The following is a 17,190-nucleotide window of genomic DNA, read 5'->3' on the forward strand; positions in this document are numbered from 1 at the left end:
GAGATAAATAGGAGGATGGATATTGTTTAGGATATAAAATGCTAATTAAAAGTAGGCATGAAACATGAAGAGAGAACCCACAGAAGTAGCTTCTCCGAACTCAAGTTAAATAACTTACAAGAAGAAAGCAGCGGCAGCAGCCAAGGCAGCGGCAGCACCGGAACCGGCGACAACAGCGGCGGCACCTTCGAAAGAGGAGGTGACGGAGTGAGTCTCGTTCTTGGCTGGGGCAGAGGTGACTGGGACAACAGTGGCTGGGACAGCAGTGGTTGGGGCAACAGTGGCGTTAGCTGGGGCGGAAGTGAGTGGGCAGTAGGTAGTGTAAACGGTTTCGACGTTTTCAACGGTGGTGGTGATGACGGTGACACCGGTGGTGACTGGGACCTTAGAGCAGGCGTTGTGGGAACAAGAAGTGATAGTGACAACGGTGGTGGTCTGCTGGTCAACAGTCTCGACAGAGGTGATGTTGTAAGCAGTGGCAACGGAGGCGGCAGCGAGGACGGTAGCGACGGTAGAGAATTGCATTGTGTATAAGCGAAAGTATAAGAGTTAGGTCTTGGGATGAGTTTATTTATCTAAGGAAAGGAATAACAAAACTGAACGCCAAAAGAACCGGGCAGGGGCAGCCTTATATATTCTTTTTTTTTCGCTCCGTCCCCGAGAGACAAGGCGTTGGGTTCGGAGCTGTTCCTTGTCGTTCACCAATGTTGTTGTTTCGTCTGGCTTTTCTACATGGGCGTGCATACTGCGCGCATAGAAAAGCGCGAAAATCCCTGTTAGAGGAATAGCCAACTTGAGCTGCATGCATATCACACGCAAATTTTTCACCTTGCATACCAGACAGCCTACAGGTTTTGGATAGTATGCAGCATCAGGATGCCTGTAATTGTTTTAGGAAGGGCACCTTCTGCATCGGGCGGATAGCCAGCCGATTCTAGCTTTCGTCATGTAAGGCTCGGTATCCCGGGTTACATTGTAAGAGAGGCACCCAATGTGTGGCGGGAGGGAGTGGTAGAACCTCTTAGCTGCCAAAGGTAATTATCAGCACCACCTTTCTTGCTCCTTTTTATCAGGCTAAAGGAAGAAGCGAAAACACGAAACCATTGATCAAGGAACGAGGGAAAGATGGATGGTGGCCCTGAAGTCTAGAACTCTAATTGAACAGTTACCGGCAAACTAAATGTCTCAGTTATAGTGTAGATATTAGACAGCCGTGTCTTGGCACCACGTTATATCCCGAGTTAATCTCGCACCCCTGTAGAGCTGCATAACAATGCGGTCAGACAGACTAGTGTAGGGAAGTGGTCCCATACCCGGTTGAAACTCTATCGTCAGGCAACGTAGATTTTTCCGAGTTCTATACAGGCAGCTGATATACAATATACATGCAGATTTTTTTTCGTTTACCCCTTGCCTCTATATTCTTGGTAGACGGCCAGACGCCTTAAGGGGAAGCTATAACGAAAATGGTAGTTACCCGAGGTCTGAATACGACGACGTGATGAGATAATTTTCACGGCATTGGGTATGTATGGCAAAGTCCTATGGCTTGTTAAAGTGTGTAGTAGTTAGGGGGCCGATCTTTATTCCTCAGTAAGTAGCTCTGCAAGTCAACTCTTACCATATGTGAATCGCACTGTGCACTCAGTTTGGATTCTACAATCCAACTGTATCCCGCAATTCTCAAGCACGCTCTAATAGCGAGCTAAGCTTCCCATTTGTAACACGTGAGTGGAATGCACCTGGAGCACTATTTACTACTGTATCACCGCCGCTGACCGAGGATCCGATTTACGTGATCTGCGCATGGACTGCATGAGAGAACGAAACCTAGGTGAGGGTCATCAGGCGTGGCTCTATCAGATCGCGTTCCATAGTTCACTGGTGTTTGCTTGGCTGGCTGTTATGAAAACGTTGTTAGCTATCCTGTATTGTTTGTAGCCTCCAGACTGTTAATACCGGTTGTGAAATCTATTTTCGGATGGAGTGGTTACTGTGGCACGGTTTAAAGCGGAGCCAACCGAGGCACCACCCGTGGACCTATACACGTGTGTGATTATTCTGTACGAATGCGTTCAAATAATATACAACGCGTAACGTCCCGTTTGTCCAGAAGCGAACGTGAGTATGAGACGCGTCTCAAAAACGCGATTCACTATGTAAACTAAACCCTGCGGAAGGCTGCGTAAACGCGATGTAAACAAACAATGGCTCTGCTCGGGGTTCGTATCCGCCGGAAACTTTTTCCATTCTACGCGTCGTGTATTGTTTTTCCTGGTGCGTGTATTACCTGTCTCTAGTGTTGAGACTCGGTACAATGTCAGACACCTTGCAAGATATGGATTAGTGTTGAAAGACGAACGCGTTATATCACCGTTCTGGGGGGTTGTATACTGATCTAGCGCCACGCAAGCGGTAATGAAGAGCTGGCTTTAGTTCGCTTCTTGTTTCTTCGTCAAGAAATAAAGGAGTTGTTATGTGTGGATTTCGATGCATATACTTTCTCGTCAAGGATACAGATGTCGCGAAAGTGTCTTCCGAACTTTGTAGGTGGGGTAGAACCATACAGGCGGTCGGGTGTTGGTGTCCAGGAAAATCGGATCGCTGGTCCTGCTAGAAACACAATGCCCAAACATGCGGGGTTTAGTCATATTCAGGGGTTGCTATTTCTTGGGGGACCTAGTTAGGTAGATCTAGCCCTTTCAAGGGATAAAGGGCTGGATACAACGTGTAGCTTGAGAAAACACACCATGAACCGGCGTTGCAGACAGTATATGCGTGGCTCGGCTGAAGTTTCCCAAATACTGTTAACTATGTAGTATTACCAGCACTAAAGAGTACTGTACTGCAGTATTCATTCAAGTGATGGAGTCAGTAAAACGTTTAAAGAAACATACTCAGTGGGAATATATAAAAGTATACATATAACCGAAGGTTTAGGTAGACTGTTAATCTAATATTTATTGAAAGCTTGATCTAAAATAATATTATCTGCTTTTGAGATTATATACGTGTATATGATTATAATATATATATATATACATTAATATCGGACCGTGGATTATCACGAACGCTGATTTAAACCATGAAAATAGATTATTAAATTCGCTTTTTTATTCTGTTTCATATGGCTAACAATCAATTTAATTTTGGCACTACAGATGAACCTTGAAATAGTCCTTTTGGTGAACCCTATATGACTGGTAGCAATGGATCAGGTTCTAGAAGGTGAAAAGCCTTTAGAAGAGAACTAAGGAGCTGTTTTTATGATTAACTACGCCGCTTTTACTTCTGCACCACGGTACTTGAATGCAATTTAAATTTTAACCGGTACCTCGCTGCCCCCGGCCGAGTACAGTTAGCCCAAACCTGAATTTCGGCCGCATTGCCCCTGCATCAAGGCACCAATGACTGGTATATTGGTTCCTGGCTAATCTACCAAACTTATGTGAGCGAAAAATGATCGACAGAGGCTGTACAAACTCTCTATATTTAGAAGTCGCATAGCCTCAAGGGTCGTATGGCATCACACCTCCGTATGCGTCATCTGCCGCACATAGGGTGCCTTATTTTATTATTTTTCTGTAACAGGTAAAAGACCAGCGTATTTCCCCGGGATGTTGGTATTTTCCTTCGAAAGTAGGATGGTATCCTGAAACTTCCCAAAGTTATCCTCAAACGTACAGTGCCAACTAGACAACGTCCTCTGCATATCCCTGTCATTCAAAGTTTTATAAGCCAGCCAGGTACTGATAGTCTGCACTAATGACTATATATCCTGACCATACTCATGGTAAAACTTGGTGTTTACCATGCACAACCTCCCCAAGCTTTCAGTAATGTACAAGCGGATACTCAAGTATTTTCCTGCCTTGTGATACGCTACCGGCTGTCTCAATATACAAATACGGTATTCTGAGGGAGAACTTCAAGTTTAGCAGAGGCTGGCCTCAGCCTATAGTAATCATCTACACGTAGCATCTCTAGCACAACTACGGCGCTTAAACAAAGGAAACAGAGCTGATTATATCAATTTAATCGTGCTAATTCATCTTCGTGTCGACTTGAGTACTCAAGCCCAAGCTTTACCTTACGTACAGCCCCGTTTGTACATTGCAAGTAACGTCTGCGCCCGCAGATCTGACCGTGCAGGACGTTGGAAAAGTATCGCGTCTCAGATCAACCTCAGCCTCGTCAAGAGACCCGAGTATATATCACTGGATATCCCAATCGCTGTCTCACCTTTGAAACGCATTTAAACGCCCACAGTTGAGTATACGTTTAATCCCCCACAATTGAACACCCGGTTACACTACCCACAGAGCAGCCCAATTCACTCATGCCCAATCTTAGTTACGAATACAGCCACGCAGACGGTGACGAGGAGGCACCGCCAGTACCGACCGGCTACAACTACTTGAACCCGCCCGCGACGTCGTACGATGGCTACCACGGCTCGCAGGAGCGCCTCGCGCAGCCCGCGCGCGCATACTACATGAACAGCGCACAGGACGTCAGCGAGTACAACCTGGATACCGGCGCGTACAACCCATTTGCGTCGCACGAAGACTTGCACGCAGACACTTACCCGATGCACGACGTTGACCCGGAAGGATACGCGCGCGAGGACCCGCGCAGCACGTATGTGCCAGTGTCCGCGTCCCCGCCCACGCGTTCGCAGTACGCATTTGCAAACCTTTTTGACAACCAGCCATACGAAGATGACGATGATATTGACGCAAATTTCCTTCCGTTTCCGATCACCAGTGATCCGTTACCGGTGAATACGATAGAGGATACCCCTGGCGTCCCCCGGGGCGAATACGGAGCCGAGTACGGCGAGTACGGACCATTCGCTGACATGACCGAACCGCCCGAAACCCAGCTCCGCCGCTCCCACACCATCACCAAAAAGGTCAAAATGATCAACGGGAACCTCGTGCTCGACTGCCCCGTCGCGCCCTCCCTCCTCAACAAATATCCCATGACGATCAACCAGGAAGAGCGCGAGTTTCTGTTTATGCGCTACCAGGCTGCGACATGTGGCCCGCTGAACTTCATCCGGGACCGTTTCACCCTCCGCCAGAATCACTATAAACAGCAGCGGCAGACGGAAATCATGATCGTGGTGACAATGTACAACGAAGACGACATCCTCCTCGCGCGCACGCTCAAGGGTGTGTTTAAAAACATCAAATACCTCCATTCGCGTGAGGGCTCGTCCACATGGGGTGCGAACTCGTGGAAGAAAATCGTTGTGTGCGTGGTGAGCGACGGGCGCTCGAAAATCAACGAGCGCGCGCAGGCACTTCTCGCCGCGCTCGGCGTGTACCAGGAGGGGTTTGCGAAATCCAAGGTGAATGACAAGGATGTGCGCGCACACATCTACGAGTACACCACCATGGTGGGGATTCTGCGTGTGGACGACACGGTGAAGCTCACCACGGAAAAAACCACTCCCGTGCAGCTACTCTTTTGCTTGAAGGAAAAAAACGCAAAGAAAATTAATTCCCATAGATGGTGTTTCCAAGCGTTTTGTCCGTTACTCAACCCAAACGTTATCGTACTTTTGGACGCGGGGACGCAGCCGAGCGGAAAGGCGATCTACCACTTGTGGAAGGAGTTCGCGCGCGACCTGCGCGTCGCGGGCGCGTGCGGTGAGATCAAGACCTCGCTCGGCAGCAACTACAAGTTGCTCTTGAATCCCCTAGTGGCGGCCCAAAACTTTGAATATAAAACGTCAAACATCTTGGATAAACCTACAGAGTCTGTGTTTGGCTTTATTTCCGTGCTTCCAGGCGCCTTTTCCGCGTACCGCTGGACAGCCCTCCGCAACGACGTCAACGATAAGGGCCCTCTAGAAAAGTACTTCAAGGGCGAGTTTCTACACGGGACCGGGGGTGCGATCGATCCCGATGACGATGAAAGGGAGTTGAAAATGCAGTTACAGAAGGAGGAGGCAGGAATTTTCACCTCCAACATGTATCTTGCGGAGGACCGGATTCTCTGCTACGAGCTCGTCGCGCGTGAGAACTGCCTGTGGCTCCTCCGCTACGTCAAGAGCGCGGTCGCGGAGACGGATGTACCAGAGACGCTTGCTGAGTTTATTCTTCAGCGCCGGCGCTGGCTCAACGGGTCATTTTTTGCCGCCATCTACTCGCTCTTCCACTTCCCCAAGATCTGGTGGTCTTCGCACTCCTTCTTCCGCCAATTCTTCCTCCACATCGAATTTCTCTACCAGTTTGTCGCGCTTCTTGTTTCCTGGTTTTCTGTCGGGTCCTTTTTCTTAGTTTTCCGCATCTTGACCCTCGCCATTGCGGACAAGGCGATTGGCTTTGTCGCGGGAAAGTACCTTTCCGTGGTGTTTCTCTGGCTCTACGTCGCGTGCATCGTTACTACATTTGTGCTTTCGTTCGGGAACAAGCCACAAGGGACGCAGGCGTTTTACATTGTCATTGCTGGCTTTTTTGCGGTACTCATGGTCTATATGATTGTGTGCATCTTTGTGCTTTGTATTCACTTCATCAAAGAGCTTTCGTCGTACCTCACCGCCTCCAACAAGTCGCTTAGCGTGGCGCTTTTCTTCCAGATTCCAATGCTCCGCGACCTTTTAGTCTCTATCTGTTCGACATACGTGCTCTACTTTGTCGGCGCCTTCCTCTACTTTGAGCCGTGGCACATGTTCACTTCGTTTGGCCAGTACATGTTGCTCTCTCCCGCGTACATCAACATTCTCAACATCTATGCGTTTTGTAACATTGATGATATTTCTTGGGGGACCAAGGGGGATACCGGGGCGAAGGATTTGGGGAGTGCCAAGATCTCCGACAGCGGGAAGTTAGAGATTGACATCCCGACGATGGCGGAGGAAATCGACCAGTCCTACACGAACCAGATCTTGATCATTCAGAAACCACAGGAAAATCCGGAGAAGGTTGTGACGCGGGAAAATGAGGATTACTATGCGTTTGTAAGATCGATTGCCGTACTTGCCTGGATGTTTTCCAACTTTGTGCTCATCGCTGTGGTTTTGCAGACCGGTGGATTGAACATTTTCACCAATACAACCGGTACAACCAATGCAACCAAGAGAGCGCTTACTGGAGCAGACGCAAACTACCCCGGGTTGTTTACCACCGATACGTCGTCCAGCGGGATCTTTTTGGCGGTTATTTTGTGGCTTGTGTTTTTCATGGCCGCGTTCAGGTTTATCGGGTGCACGCTGTACTTGATCATGAGGGTCAAGACCAAGATGGTGAGACGGTAGGTTTTATTATAAAGATAATTTAGCTTTAAATTTAGTCTAAGATGGATGAAAAAAAGGCGTGTAGTAATAATGAATGAAGTAAAATGGGGAAACGCATACTATTTAAATAATCAGTGCGCCGATCTTCTTACAAAAGGCGAGATGAGTAGTTTGAAATTTATGGATTTACTATCGCCGAGATGTTGCTAGCCAAAGTGTAGAACTGGATGAGAATATTATAGTTTAAACCTGAAATAAGAGAAAACTGTGCCAACCATAAAGGGCTGAATACACCACATCAAAGACGCAAAGTGGCTTTAGATAGGCTGATAATGATAACTATATACTGGCCAAGACTTTAAATTGCATATCCAACAACTCGATTTTAAGTTAGGATGGTTTTGTATTCCTATTTCTGATTAACTTGAGTCCAGGTTATAATATAAGTTATCACCTGTTAGGACACACCACTTGTTAAGTACAGTCTGCACCTCGAAACATGCCGTCCTGTTCATCTCCACGCAACCACCGATCCGTTCTTTTTCCAGCAACCCCCAGAACATAACTTCAACAAACAAAACCACGGAACCCTGCCTATTATCTATTTACCTCTCATTTAGCGCTAAAATCCCCTGTTTTATAAACCTTGGATCCAACATCCTGCACACTACGCTTCCGGGTAACTGATGAGCTGCGGGTGAAAAAAAAATATTTTTACTGCATAAGACAATTTTCCAGCTACCAACCCTCATCTACCAAATCAGTCCCCAATATGTCTGAAAACGGTCCTCTCCTTTCTGCGGTGTTTGATCCGTCAGGGTCACACCTCGCTTCCGCCATCGTGGCACTCGACGCCCACAAGGTCCGAGTCCAGTCCACCCAGCCAGGCAACTCGGCCTTGGCTCACGCGTTCGCCTTGGATAAGGGCAGCAAATTGACCAGCGTGTCGTGGGGCGCATTGTCCCTGAGTGGTGGCCAGAAGAAGCAGAAGACTGCGGCGATCGAGCACCAGATGGTGGCCATTGGGTTGAACAAGGGCCACATTCTTCTCTACTCACCAACACAGAACGAAGTGGTTGCCAAGTTAGAAACTCCACAAGGCACCTCCATCACCGATTTTCATCACTCCGAGCTCACCGGAACTGGTTGGTCGGTGGATATTACCGGCACCATCATCGAATGGGACCTCCTCACCTTCAAGATGAAACAAAAGCTCACCTTGGTCCAGGACAACGAGATCAAGACCGTGCAGACCATTATCCACGCCAACGCCCCGCACTTGTTGGTAGCTTCCCACAGCGTATACTTGGTCGATCCACGCGCCCCTGAGGAGGCGATTGCAACGTTCCCGGGCCACGTTTCACCCGTGCACACCATCTTGCCTGTGAATGACAACCTCTTCTTCACCGCGGCCATGGGTGACCGCTTCATCAACCTCTACTCTATTGCCAAGCGCGCCACCCAGACGGTGTTTGTAGCACAGTCCAACGTAGTGGCAATCTCCTTTGTGGAGTTTGACGGTCACTCTGTATTAGCAGCGGTCACCGAGGACGGCCTCGTGGAGGTGTTCACCGATGCACTCGTCTCAGCGGAGGTGTCCAACAAGAGAAGAAATGCCAGAGGCGTGCAGTCGCGGTCGGCAAACGCCACTATCAAGCTCCAGAGACCGTCTGGGGATAAGGTGGCGATCAACTCGGTCGTGAACTTGGACAGCCAGATTGTAGTGGCGTGGTTGGAGGAGGCTAGCATTCCGTACTTTGAGCGGATCAACTGGTTGACCACGGAAGATAACCAGACGGTGTTGCTTCTGGGTGATGTGATGCTTGAGAAGAGCAGACCGAGCATGAAGCCGACCGACCACTCGCTCTTCGGCCACGACGTGGCCGCACCAAAGCATTACAACGAAGGGAATGCGGTCGTCACCAGCGGTGACAACTTCAAGGACCTCGAAAACGAGAGCGAGGAGGAGGCGGAAGAGGCGGAGTCTCTTGCGGAGAGATTGCAGAAATTGAACGTGGAACCAAAAAAGAAGAAAAAGGCACAGACTGGGTCCTTGACGGTGGTGTTATCGCAGGCGCTCAAGGCAAATGACCACACGTTGTTGGAGACGGTGTTGAACAACCGTGACGCGACCATCATCAAAAACACAATTAGACGCTTGGACTCCGCGTTGGCAGTGGTCTTATTGAACCGTTTGGCCGACAAGGTGTCGCGTCAGTCCACACGCCAAGGCCAGTTGAACGTGTGGATTAAGTGGATCATGGTGTTACACGGGGGGTACATGGTTTCCTTGCCAAACTTGGCTCAGACCTTGGCGTCACTCTACGCCACTCTCCACAGACGCTCCGCCATGTTGAATAAGTTGATGGAGTTACAGAACCATTTGAACATGTTGCACTCACAGGTCAGTTTAAGACGCGATATCTTGGGCAGAGCCACTGGTGTCGAGAATCCAAATGATGTTGAGGGCGATTCTGACGTGGAGTACAACGAGGAGTGGGACGATGCCCGCGAGGAGAATTTGATTGATGACGGCGAGGAGGATTTTGACTCCATGGATGAGATTGATATGGAGCAGGATGATTACAGCGTGGAAGAAGGCAGCAGCGACGGCGAGGAGGACGACGACACAAATATCAATTCCATGCTAGATTTGGAGGCGGAAGAGGGGGATAGTGATGTTGAAGTTGGTGTGGATTACGGTTTAGAGGAAGAGGAAGAAGAGGAGGATGAGTTGGCGCATATTAAGAATGCTAAAAGTCGTCGCTAAAAGGTCATCGGGCCTAAGTCCAGGCTAGAAAGCACAGGATATTGCCTCTCCAAAGTTAGCAAGCATAGTTTTAGCCTTCAGATCATGTATAATAAGTAAATAAAGCATTTTAAGTGGATAAGTGTAGATCCAGATGCTCGAAGAGCAAGTTCTTACAAGGCAGCGCGTAGAAAGTCCACAGTAAGAGAACTAAGCAAATACCTTTAAATAAAGGAAGGGTGGGTGATAGAAAAAGGGAAATTTAAGTTAAAAGCGATTCGTACCTTTTAGATGGGAATCTAAAGGGGACCAATCAACAAGACACATCCACACCGGAGGGTAAACCCTATAATGTACAATGGAGACCGCTACATAATACACTTTGTCTAGTATTATCGAAGGAAATATGATTTATTTATCGACACAAATAAAGGTTAATCTAATGGCTACAATCAGAAACCCATCTTGGGTAGACCGCTGCAAAAACCCTCTTTAAGAGCTCCAGTGTCTTGAACGTAAATACTTGTGTATCGAAGGTTACAAAAAGAAATTTTGGGCAGAAAAGATATAAAACAAGGGCACTGCAAGTCATTTTATAATAGATTGTTGTGTAGTAAGCAATTGCTACGGTATTCACGTCTTAGTGGGTTGACCAACTATCAGGCGACAATTTTCGGTACAAAAAAAACTAATAGCTATATCTTTCCATCCCACAGTCTATATTATTTGCTCCTCCAAGAAAAGATGCGGTGGCTCAATGGTAGAGCTTTCGATTCCAAATCGAAGGGCTGCAGGTTCGATTCCTGTCCGTGTCATTCTTTTTGAAGACTGAAGTAGAGACGACTTATATTTCCATGACCGTTTAATTTCATAGACAAACCAGTAACCCCACGTTATTCCCCTGGCGAAAATCTATACCATCAAGACATCGAGGGCCCAGGAGTCACGCCCATCAATTTCCGAAATCATTCTCTCTGGCCCAACTTCGAAAACTGATGATATTTCGAGACCCAGAGGTCAATATATTACAATTATTCCATGCCATCCATATAATACTAGTTTAATCAGCCTTTTTACATATATAGTGCTTCATTGGAAGTCCCAATAGTCTTGGCACACCACATCTACTGTAACTCATTTATCCTTAGGCAAAAAACGCTTGGGCCTCTGGCGACAAGTTTGGTAGAACCTGGGAGGACAAGCTGCCGCCAATCAACTGGTTCAACTTCTCCAAGTTGGCGGTGATGTAGGCCTTAATTTGACCCTTGTCGGTGTTAGAGAGGGCTGGGGCCGGATCCAACGGCTTATTGGCAATGGCAATCAACTTACTGAAATTGCTCCCGAAGGAAATTTCTTCAAACTCGTACTCCTGGTCAAACGAGACGGATGAGTCGGCCTTGAGGCCGGAAATAGACTCCGACGTGGCCAACTTCAACAATACCTCGAGCGTTGGCAACACCTTGTCGGTGTAGCTGCCCGTGGTAAACTGGGAGGAGGTGGTAAGATTGCTCAAGCCCGCAACGACAATCTTGCGGTCCAAGATGTTGGCGATGGAGGCGGATGTTGGCAAGACAAACGACAGGTACACCTGCCCAAACACCCCAGGTTGCACTTCATCCAAGAACTGCACCGCAAAGTCCGGCCCCAAGTTGGGCAAGACCGCAAGGCTGGCAACAAACACGGTGAGTTTGCGCACAAACTTCTCGGTCTTGGACGTCTGCAATCTCTGCAAGAGCACCATGGCAACCTGTTTCAAGAAAGGTTGGAGTACCGCGACAGGCACATTAATGAGGATCGTCTCGAGGAGCTCAAAGCCGTGTACGTCGTTGACTTTAGACGATATCAACTTTTGAAACACCCCCAACAACGGCGTGAGGGCCTCTGGCGACGGCTCGTAAAACACGGACGCCTGCTGGGCCACGATGGCCTGGAGCAAACGCGTGACCCCTGGGATGTTGCCGCGGAACTCCCACACGCTCGGCGACATCAACGGCTTGATGAGCTGTTGGTAGGTCTGGGGCAAGGGGTGCTCTTTCGGCAACAACTCCAACAAGTAAGCCAGAATCTGGAACACGTATGGCACAAACTCCTGGACATCACTGCCAAGAATGCCGAGCAACGAAGGGAGCACGAGTTCGATGAGCTGTATGACCTTGGCGCCGTCCACGCCAGTTGCCGTATGCGACGAGTGCTTGATCAAGATGGCGATGCACTCGAACGTGTAGTGGGAAAAGCGCGGGTTAGACGGGTTCTTGGCAATGACCTCCACAATCGACACCAAGTGCGCAAGCAACGCCTGTACGTGTTCGGCCATGTTGTTCTCGGAGGTGAGGAGGATGCGCATGATGGTTTTCATCAAGAATTCGTTCTCGGCAAGCTTTTCCGGCGACGAGGAGTTCAATGTGAGCTTGAACAAGTTACTAACGAGCCCGTAGGCGATCTGACTGGTGATATCAGCCTTGGTGAAGAGTAAGCGGTTGTTTTTGTGGATCGACAAGATCTTTTCGAGGGTGATAGCAGTGTAAGTATACACCACGTAGTCATTATCGGGAGTGAGGTGCGCCGATAATAATGGGAACGTCTCAAACAACTGCTGCTTGGTCAACTGGTTTCGGAAGATGTAGATGTATTTGATAGCGTCGACCTTGAGGATCGGGTGGAGTGCGCCCTTCGTGGCCATCAAGTCGGCCGCAACGTTGTCTGTGAAGAACTTGACCACGTCAATGAGCAAGTTGGTGGAGGTGACCCCGGACTGGGTAACCGCGCCCTTCGTGGCTAACGCCGAAAAGAGGTATACAGCCATGTCCTTCGCCTTCCAGTTCGCAGCGTTTGCCTGATACTCCGCCAAGAAGCTGTTCACATAGACCATCGTAACATTGGTGACCAACGTTTCGTCCACGTTCTCCTTCAACGAACGCAAGAAGTCCGTGGCGCTGCGTCTTCTGGTGTCGGAGTCACTCCCCTCTAAGTCACGTCTGATGTACTCGATCGGGTCGTCCTCAAACAACTCCTCGTCCGTGTCGCGGATGCGCACGTTCGGCAAGAGGATCTTCTCGACAATCTCCTTGAGTGCGGCCTCCTGCGAGAACATCGGCTGGAACTTGGCGATTTTGACGACAGAGTCGAGGAACGCCAACGCGCGCGACACTAGAAGATCGTTCTTTGGCTGCGCGGTCGCAGCCGTCAACAACGCCCATACTGTCTGGATAAAATCCCCGATCAACGGCTCGAATACGTCCTCATAGCGCGTTGTGTAGAGTGAGACAAGCTCGCAGATGGCCGTCTGCACGCGCGTAACGACGTCGATTTCGTCATCCTCGGCCGCGTTCTGGAGCACGCTCGCGGGTGCGTAGTGCAAGTATTTGTGGATGATACCCATGCCTTGGGCGAGGTTATCCTCGAAAAACTCAGGAATGTCCTGACAGTTCAAGTCGTAGTAGATCTTGACGAGCAAGAGGAGCGCGTCGAAGTAGCACGCGAGTTGCGCCGTGCTCTGCTCCGTACTGATCAACTGATCGAGCTGCACGAGGAGATGCAAAAACGGCTGCTGGAACTTCTCCAACACGAGTTTGATCTCGAGGAACAACGCGTCCGAGCGGAACAACGGTCTCCAGCGGCGGAAAATGCTGTGCGCCACCGTTAACACACCCTTGTTGCGCACCCAGTCTGTCGGCGAGAGCCGGGTTACTAATTCGTCCACCAAGTTGGTCCACCGGTCCGGAAAGTCGGATTCCGCGATAATAGAGATGGATTCGCCCATCTGGACTTGCAAATTGTCCGGGAGGTCCAACATGATGTCGATGATGGACGCTTTGATTTGGCGTAAATCGGCCTCCGCAATTTTGTAGTTACCGTCCTCGTCAATGAACTTGCGCTTCAAGAAGTTCTTGAAGAAGATGGCGCCCGAGAGGCGCACGCTGGCCGCGAGATTCTTGGCCGAGACGAGCTGGAGGAGGGTCAAGCTGAACCCGGGCTGTGTCTCCACTTCCCGCAACTGCTTTTCAGCATCTCTGGAGGTGGCCGGATTGAGCGAGTTCTGCAATAGCACCGCAATGGATTCAAACGACATGATTGGGAAAAGAAGAGTAGGGGGGAGGCGTGCCAGTTTGTTTTAGAAGAACTTTTTTCTCCGGCATACACGCGAGATCGAACACTGCCAAACGCCAAGGTCGAGTCGGCTAGAGGGAGTAAGATGGTAGGAATCATATGTGGATAGTAATATAAATTCATATACTAAACCAGCCACCTCTGTCATTGAGTAATAATGTATTCTAATAACACATTAAGTAGGCCATCCAGGGTGTGGACAGTGGCCAAGGCAGAGCTTGATAAATCACGTGATGTAATTCTAGAGTGGCAATGTGTTGACAATATGTAGTTGGGCAGCCATAACAATGGAAGGTGGAGAAAACGTGAAAGAAAAAGTCTGGCTTTTATAGGGGAGTCAAGTGCGACGGCAAGATGCAATCGCTCAGCTAAAAGCGTCAGCAGAATGATACTGGCAACCTGCGACACGTAAAATGTGACAGTGCGACACGCAAAACCTAAGTGCAACACATGTTAAATTAGTGAAAGGGAAATAAAACCACAGGTCATGAGCGCGGGGTTCAAATTGAGGGGATTCAGGTAAGGTATTGCATAAAACAAATGCTGAGATATGGCCATTACTGAATCGGTAGAAGCATAGGACGTATCACTAGCGAAATAAACTCAATTCTCCTGAAAGAATCTGCTATTCATGTATATCTAGGACCAAATAGAGTCGCTATTTTTTATAAGATCGTTGTTGAATTTTACAATAAATAGGAATTTTTACTCTGTTCTCTTTTTAAACGCGGTGAAAGACTGATATTGCTTCCCCAAAAAGTCTGTTCGAAAAGACACAACAGTTAAGCCGAACCAATCTGGTTCATATAAACATCGAAATGGCCGACGGAACAAAGAACAAGTAAACCAAGCAGGAAATTGAACCTTGAGCCATTTACACCCAAAATGAGTATCATACTAAACCGCACGACCGTCCATGTAGAGGTTTTCTTTTCTGACCCGAATCCCCGGGATCAATAGATTTTACAGGTATTTTCCGTGCTTCAGAATTCCCTAGTATCATGAGACACGTAAGAGATCTGATATCCTTTCACGATCTATTTAAATAACATTTTTTCAGCCTTTTTCATCCTGATTAACATATTAATTTAAGAGTATCTGATTGTGAATTCTCCCCTGTAGCATTTTAACCAGAATTGCAGGCACAACATTGTGCCTGTTGTGGTGTGCGTCAAATCAAGACCGAAAAGCAAAGCACCCATTTTGCCTCTCTTTAAAACTCATATTTAAAACCCAGCTTCGAGAAACCATGCCGTATTCTCTCCAGGCTCCTCAGTTACTTGAAATGTCAGGGGAGAATTATGAATCAAGATCGCCGTCGCGGGAAGGTCTCTACTGCCAGTTACTTATAGACAAAATCCCTGAGCACTCCTCAGCCTTCGACTATTACATCGACCCTTCGATGATTTCAAAACCAACTCTGAACCCCCCTCCTACATCACTTGCCTCTGATAACGGACTCACCTGCGAATCAAATCATTTCACAACAAATTCAAGCACGCTTTTTTTCGACAATTCCTTCACCGCTTTGAACACAAGTATGTCTAGTGGACCAAAGCCTAATATTCAGAGAGACACCACCTATGTATTGGAGGACCAGAATCCCCTCAAACATAACGTCAGGATGAACGATCTGGCAAATCTTTCCTCTCCCATTCTCCGCTCCGGGATGAAAACTGACCTCGAACAAAACTACGCCTATAGCGCTCCGAGAGACGAGATAGAGTATGCAGATGTGCTGATAAACACGGAGAATGAATTGTATCCACGCTTGAGTCAGCTAGACGACTTCTACAACTCTAAAACCCTCAGTCAGTGTTTCCAAGACCCCAACGGAGATAGACCCTTCAGTTCAAACTTTATTAATGAGCATCTTTGGCTCTTCAGACGCCCCTCGCGGGCTATAGCGCATCGGGAAAGGATGCCCTCCAGACTACAGGGGAGAAATCTCTCCGAAAGGAAAGATACCCGGGAATGGTCAGGCACCGATCTCACCCCGAGTCAAAGCTCGTCTCTCTCACAACCCTCATTGCAGATCCTAGACCAGAGATCCTGGGGAGTGCTAGATGTAAAGACGGACACTATCAAGCCGACTGAAGCATTGATCAACCAATTCCAGGTTCCCGTGTGCCCTTTCCCCACCTCCAACACCTCCGATATCTCTTTTCAGAAGTCAGATAATGGATACGGCGTAAGCAAAAGTTTTGAACCCCCCCTGGACAACGAAACCGGGGTAAGGTCTCGGGACATGTACATTCCCCAAAATCCTAGCAGCCGCGAGAACAATCGGCATTCAAAGATGTCGCAAGTGACGGAAGAACCAGTTTTCCCTGAAACTAGCGATAATATTAAGCCTGTAAAAAGGAAAAGGGGAAGGCCACCAAAAGTTAAGCGAGAAGCAGCACCCCCGGTAGCGGTTATCTGCCCCTCGTTGGAAGGCTTGGCATACGTGGCTCACGAAAAGTTTAACGAGTACTTAAAAAGCGAGAAAGAAGCGGTGGATGGGTCTAATTACAAGACAAGAACTCGTGGTACCAGAAACGGTGCCATTGAAGCCACTCTTAAAATGGCTTCCAACGAGTATGTCCATTCATACCTGTCATACAGTTCGACCTCGGAAACAGAGACTCCAAAGCCCAAAAGGGCCAAGAAACGGGAAAGGGTAACAAGGAAGCCAAGCTCCGAAGCCAGTTCCCATTCATGTTCCTTCGTATCGCTGGGATCACACAAGAAACGAACCATTGGACCTCGCTCCAAGACGGGATGTTACACCTGCCGAGTCCGTCACAAAGCGTGTCCGGAGGAACGGCCAGAGTGCAGCCAGTGTGCAAGATTGGGCCTTACCTGTGATTACAGCGATCTGAGACCAGATTATATGTCCAATACGCTGCTCCACGAGATTAAATTGCGGGAAATTAAGGATGTGACAAGGCAGCAGAAAAAGTCATTGGGGAAGAAGAAGAAGCGGGAAGTGAGCCTAGTATAGCTAGATTATCTAAGAATTTTATACCCATTGACGAGAAGTGAATAATTAATGGTCTCATCATTTCCAGAGATCTATATTTAGGTTTACCAGAAAGCGTCTCTC

The 17,190-nt window shown here is 48.4% G+C and overlaps 5 protein-coding genes and 1 non-coding gene across 6 annotated transcripts; 4 read left to right on the plus strand and 2 right to left on the minus strand.

Annotated features, from left to right (window-relative positions):
- Positions 1–88: 88 nt before the first annotated feature.
- Positions 89–557, minus strand: BABINDRAFT_161167 (uncharacterized protein). Its single transcript, XM_019128681.1, has one exon. It carries the CDS (start codon positions 523–525, stop codon positions 115–117), a length of 411 nt encoding a protein of 136 aa, XP_018985520.1. The 5' UTR covers positions 526–557; the 3' UTR covers positions 89–114.
- Positions 558–4,663: 4,106 nt separating this feature from the next.
- Positions 4,664–7,243, plus strand: CHS2 (chitin synthase I; the record flags this gene model as incomplete). The annotated part of the gene is made up of 2 exons (XM_019131349.1): positions 4,664–5,900; positions 5,964–7,243. Coding segments are annotated over 2 exons (2,517 nt in total), but the record flags the coding sequence as incomplete, so codon positions are not given.
- A 752-nt stretch (positions 7,244–7,995) lies between these two features.
- Positions 7,996–10,134, plus strand: BABINDRAFT_161168 (WD40 repeat and Utp12 domain-containing protein). Its single transcript, XM_019128682.1, has one exon. The coding sequence runs from the start codon at positions 8,019–8,021 to the stop codon at positions 10,014–10,016; it is 1,998 nt and encodes a 665-aa protein (XP_018985522.1). The 5' UTR covers positions 7,996–8,018; the 3' UTR covers positions 10,017–10,134.
- Positions 10,135–10,738: 604 nt separating this feature from the next.
- BABINDRAFT_t171 lies at positions 10,739–10,810 on the plus strand. Its single transcript has one exon. It is a non-coding gene; the product is annotated as a tRNA-Trp (tRNA).
- A 329-nt stretch (positions 10,811–11,139) lies between these two features.
- Positions 11,140–14,064, minus strand: BABINDRAFT_166560 (importin-alpha export receptor; the record flags this gene model as incomplete). The annotated part of the gene is made up of 1 exon (XM_019130436.1): positions 11,140–14,064. The coding sequence occupies one exon, from the start codon at positions 14,062–14,064 to the stop codon at positions 11,140–11,142; it is 2,925 nt and encodes a 974-aa protein (XP_018985523.1).
- A 1,097-nt stretch (positions 14,065–15,161) lies between these two features.
- UME7 (DNA-binding transcriptional regulator) lies at positions 15,162–17,190 on the plus strand. The gene has a single exon (XM_019128683.1). The coding sequence runs from the start codon at positions 15,352–15,354 to the stop codon at positions 17,086–17,088; it is 1,737 nt and encodes a 578-aa protein (XP_018985524.1). The 5' UTR covers positions 15,162–15,351; the 3' UTR covers positions 17,089–17,190.

Source organism: Babjeviella inositovora, assembly GCF_001661335.1.
Source record: "Babjeviella inositovora NRRL Y-12698 unplaced genomic scaffold BABINscaffold_5, whole genome shotgun sequence".
Taxonomy (NCBI): Eukaryota; Fungi; Ascomycota; class Pichiomycetes; order Serinales; genus Babjeviella; species Babjeviella inositovora.

What these genes read in the sequence shown, in the direction of transcription:
- BABINDRAFT_161167 (XM_019128681.1), bottom strand. Translation starts at nt 525, where the DNA reads ATGCAATTCTCTACCGTCGCTACCGTCCTCGCTGCCGCCTCCGTTGCC.
- BABINDRAFT_161168 (XM_019128682.1), top strand. Translation starts at nt 8,019, where the DNA reads ATGTCTGAAAACGGTCCTCTCCTTTCTGCGGTGTTTGATCCGTCAGGG.
- UME7 (XM_019128683.1), top strand. Translation starts at nt 15,352, where the DNA reads ATGCCGTATTCTCTCCAGGCTCCTCAGTTACTTGAAATGTCAGGGGAG.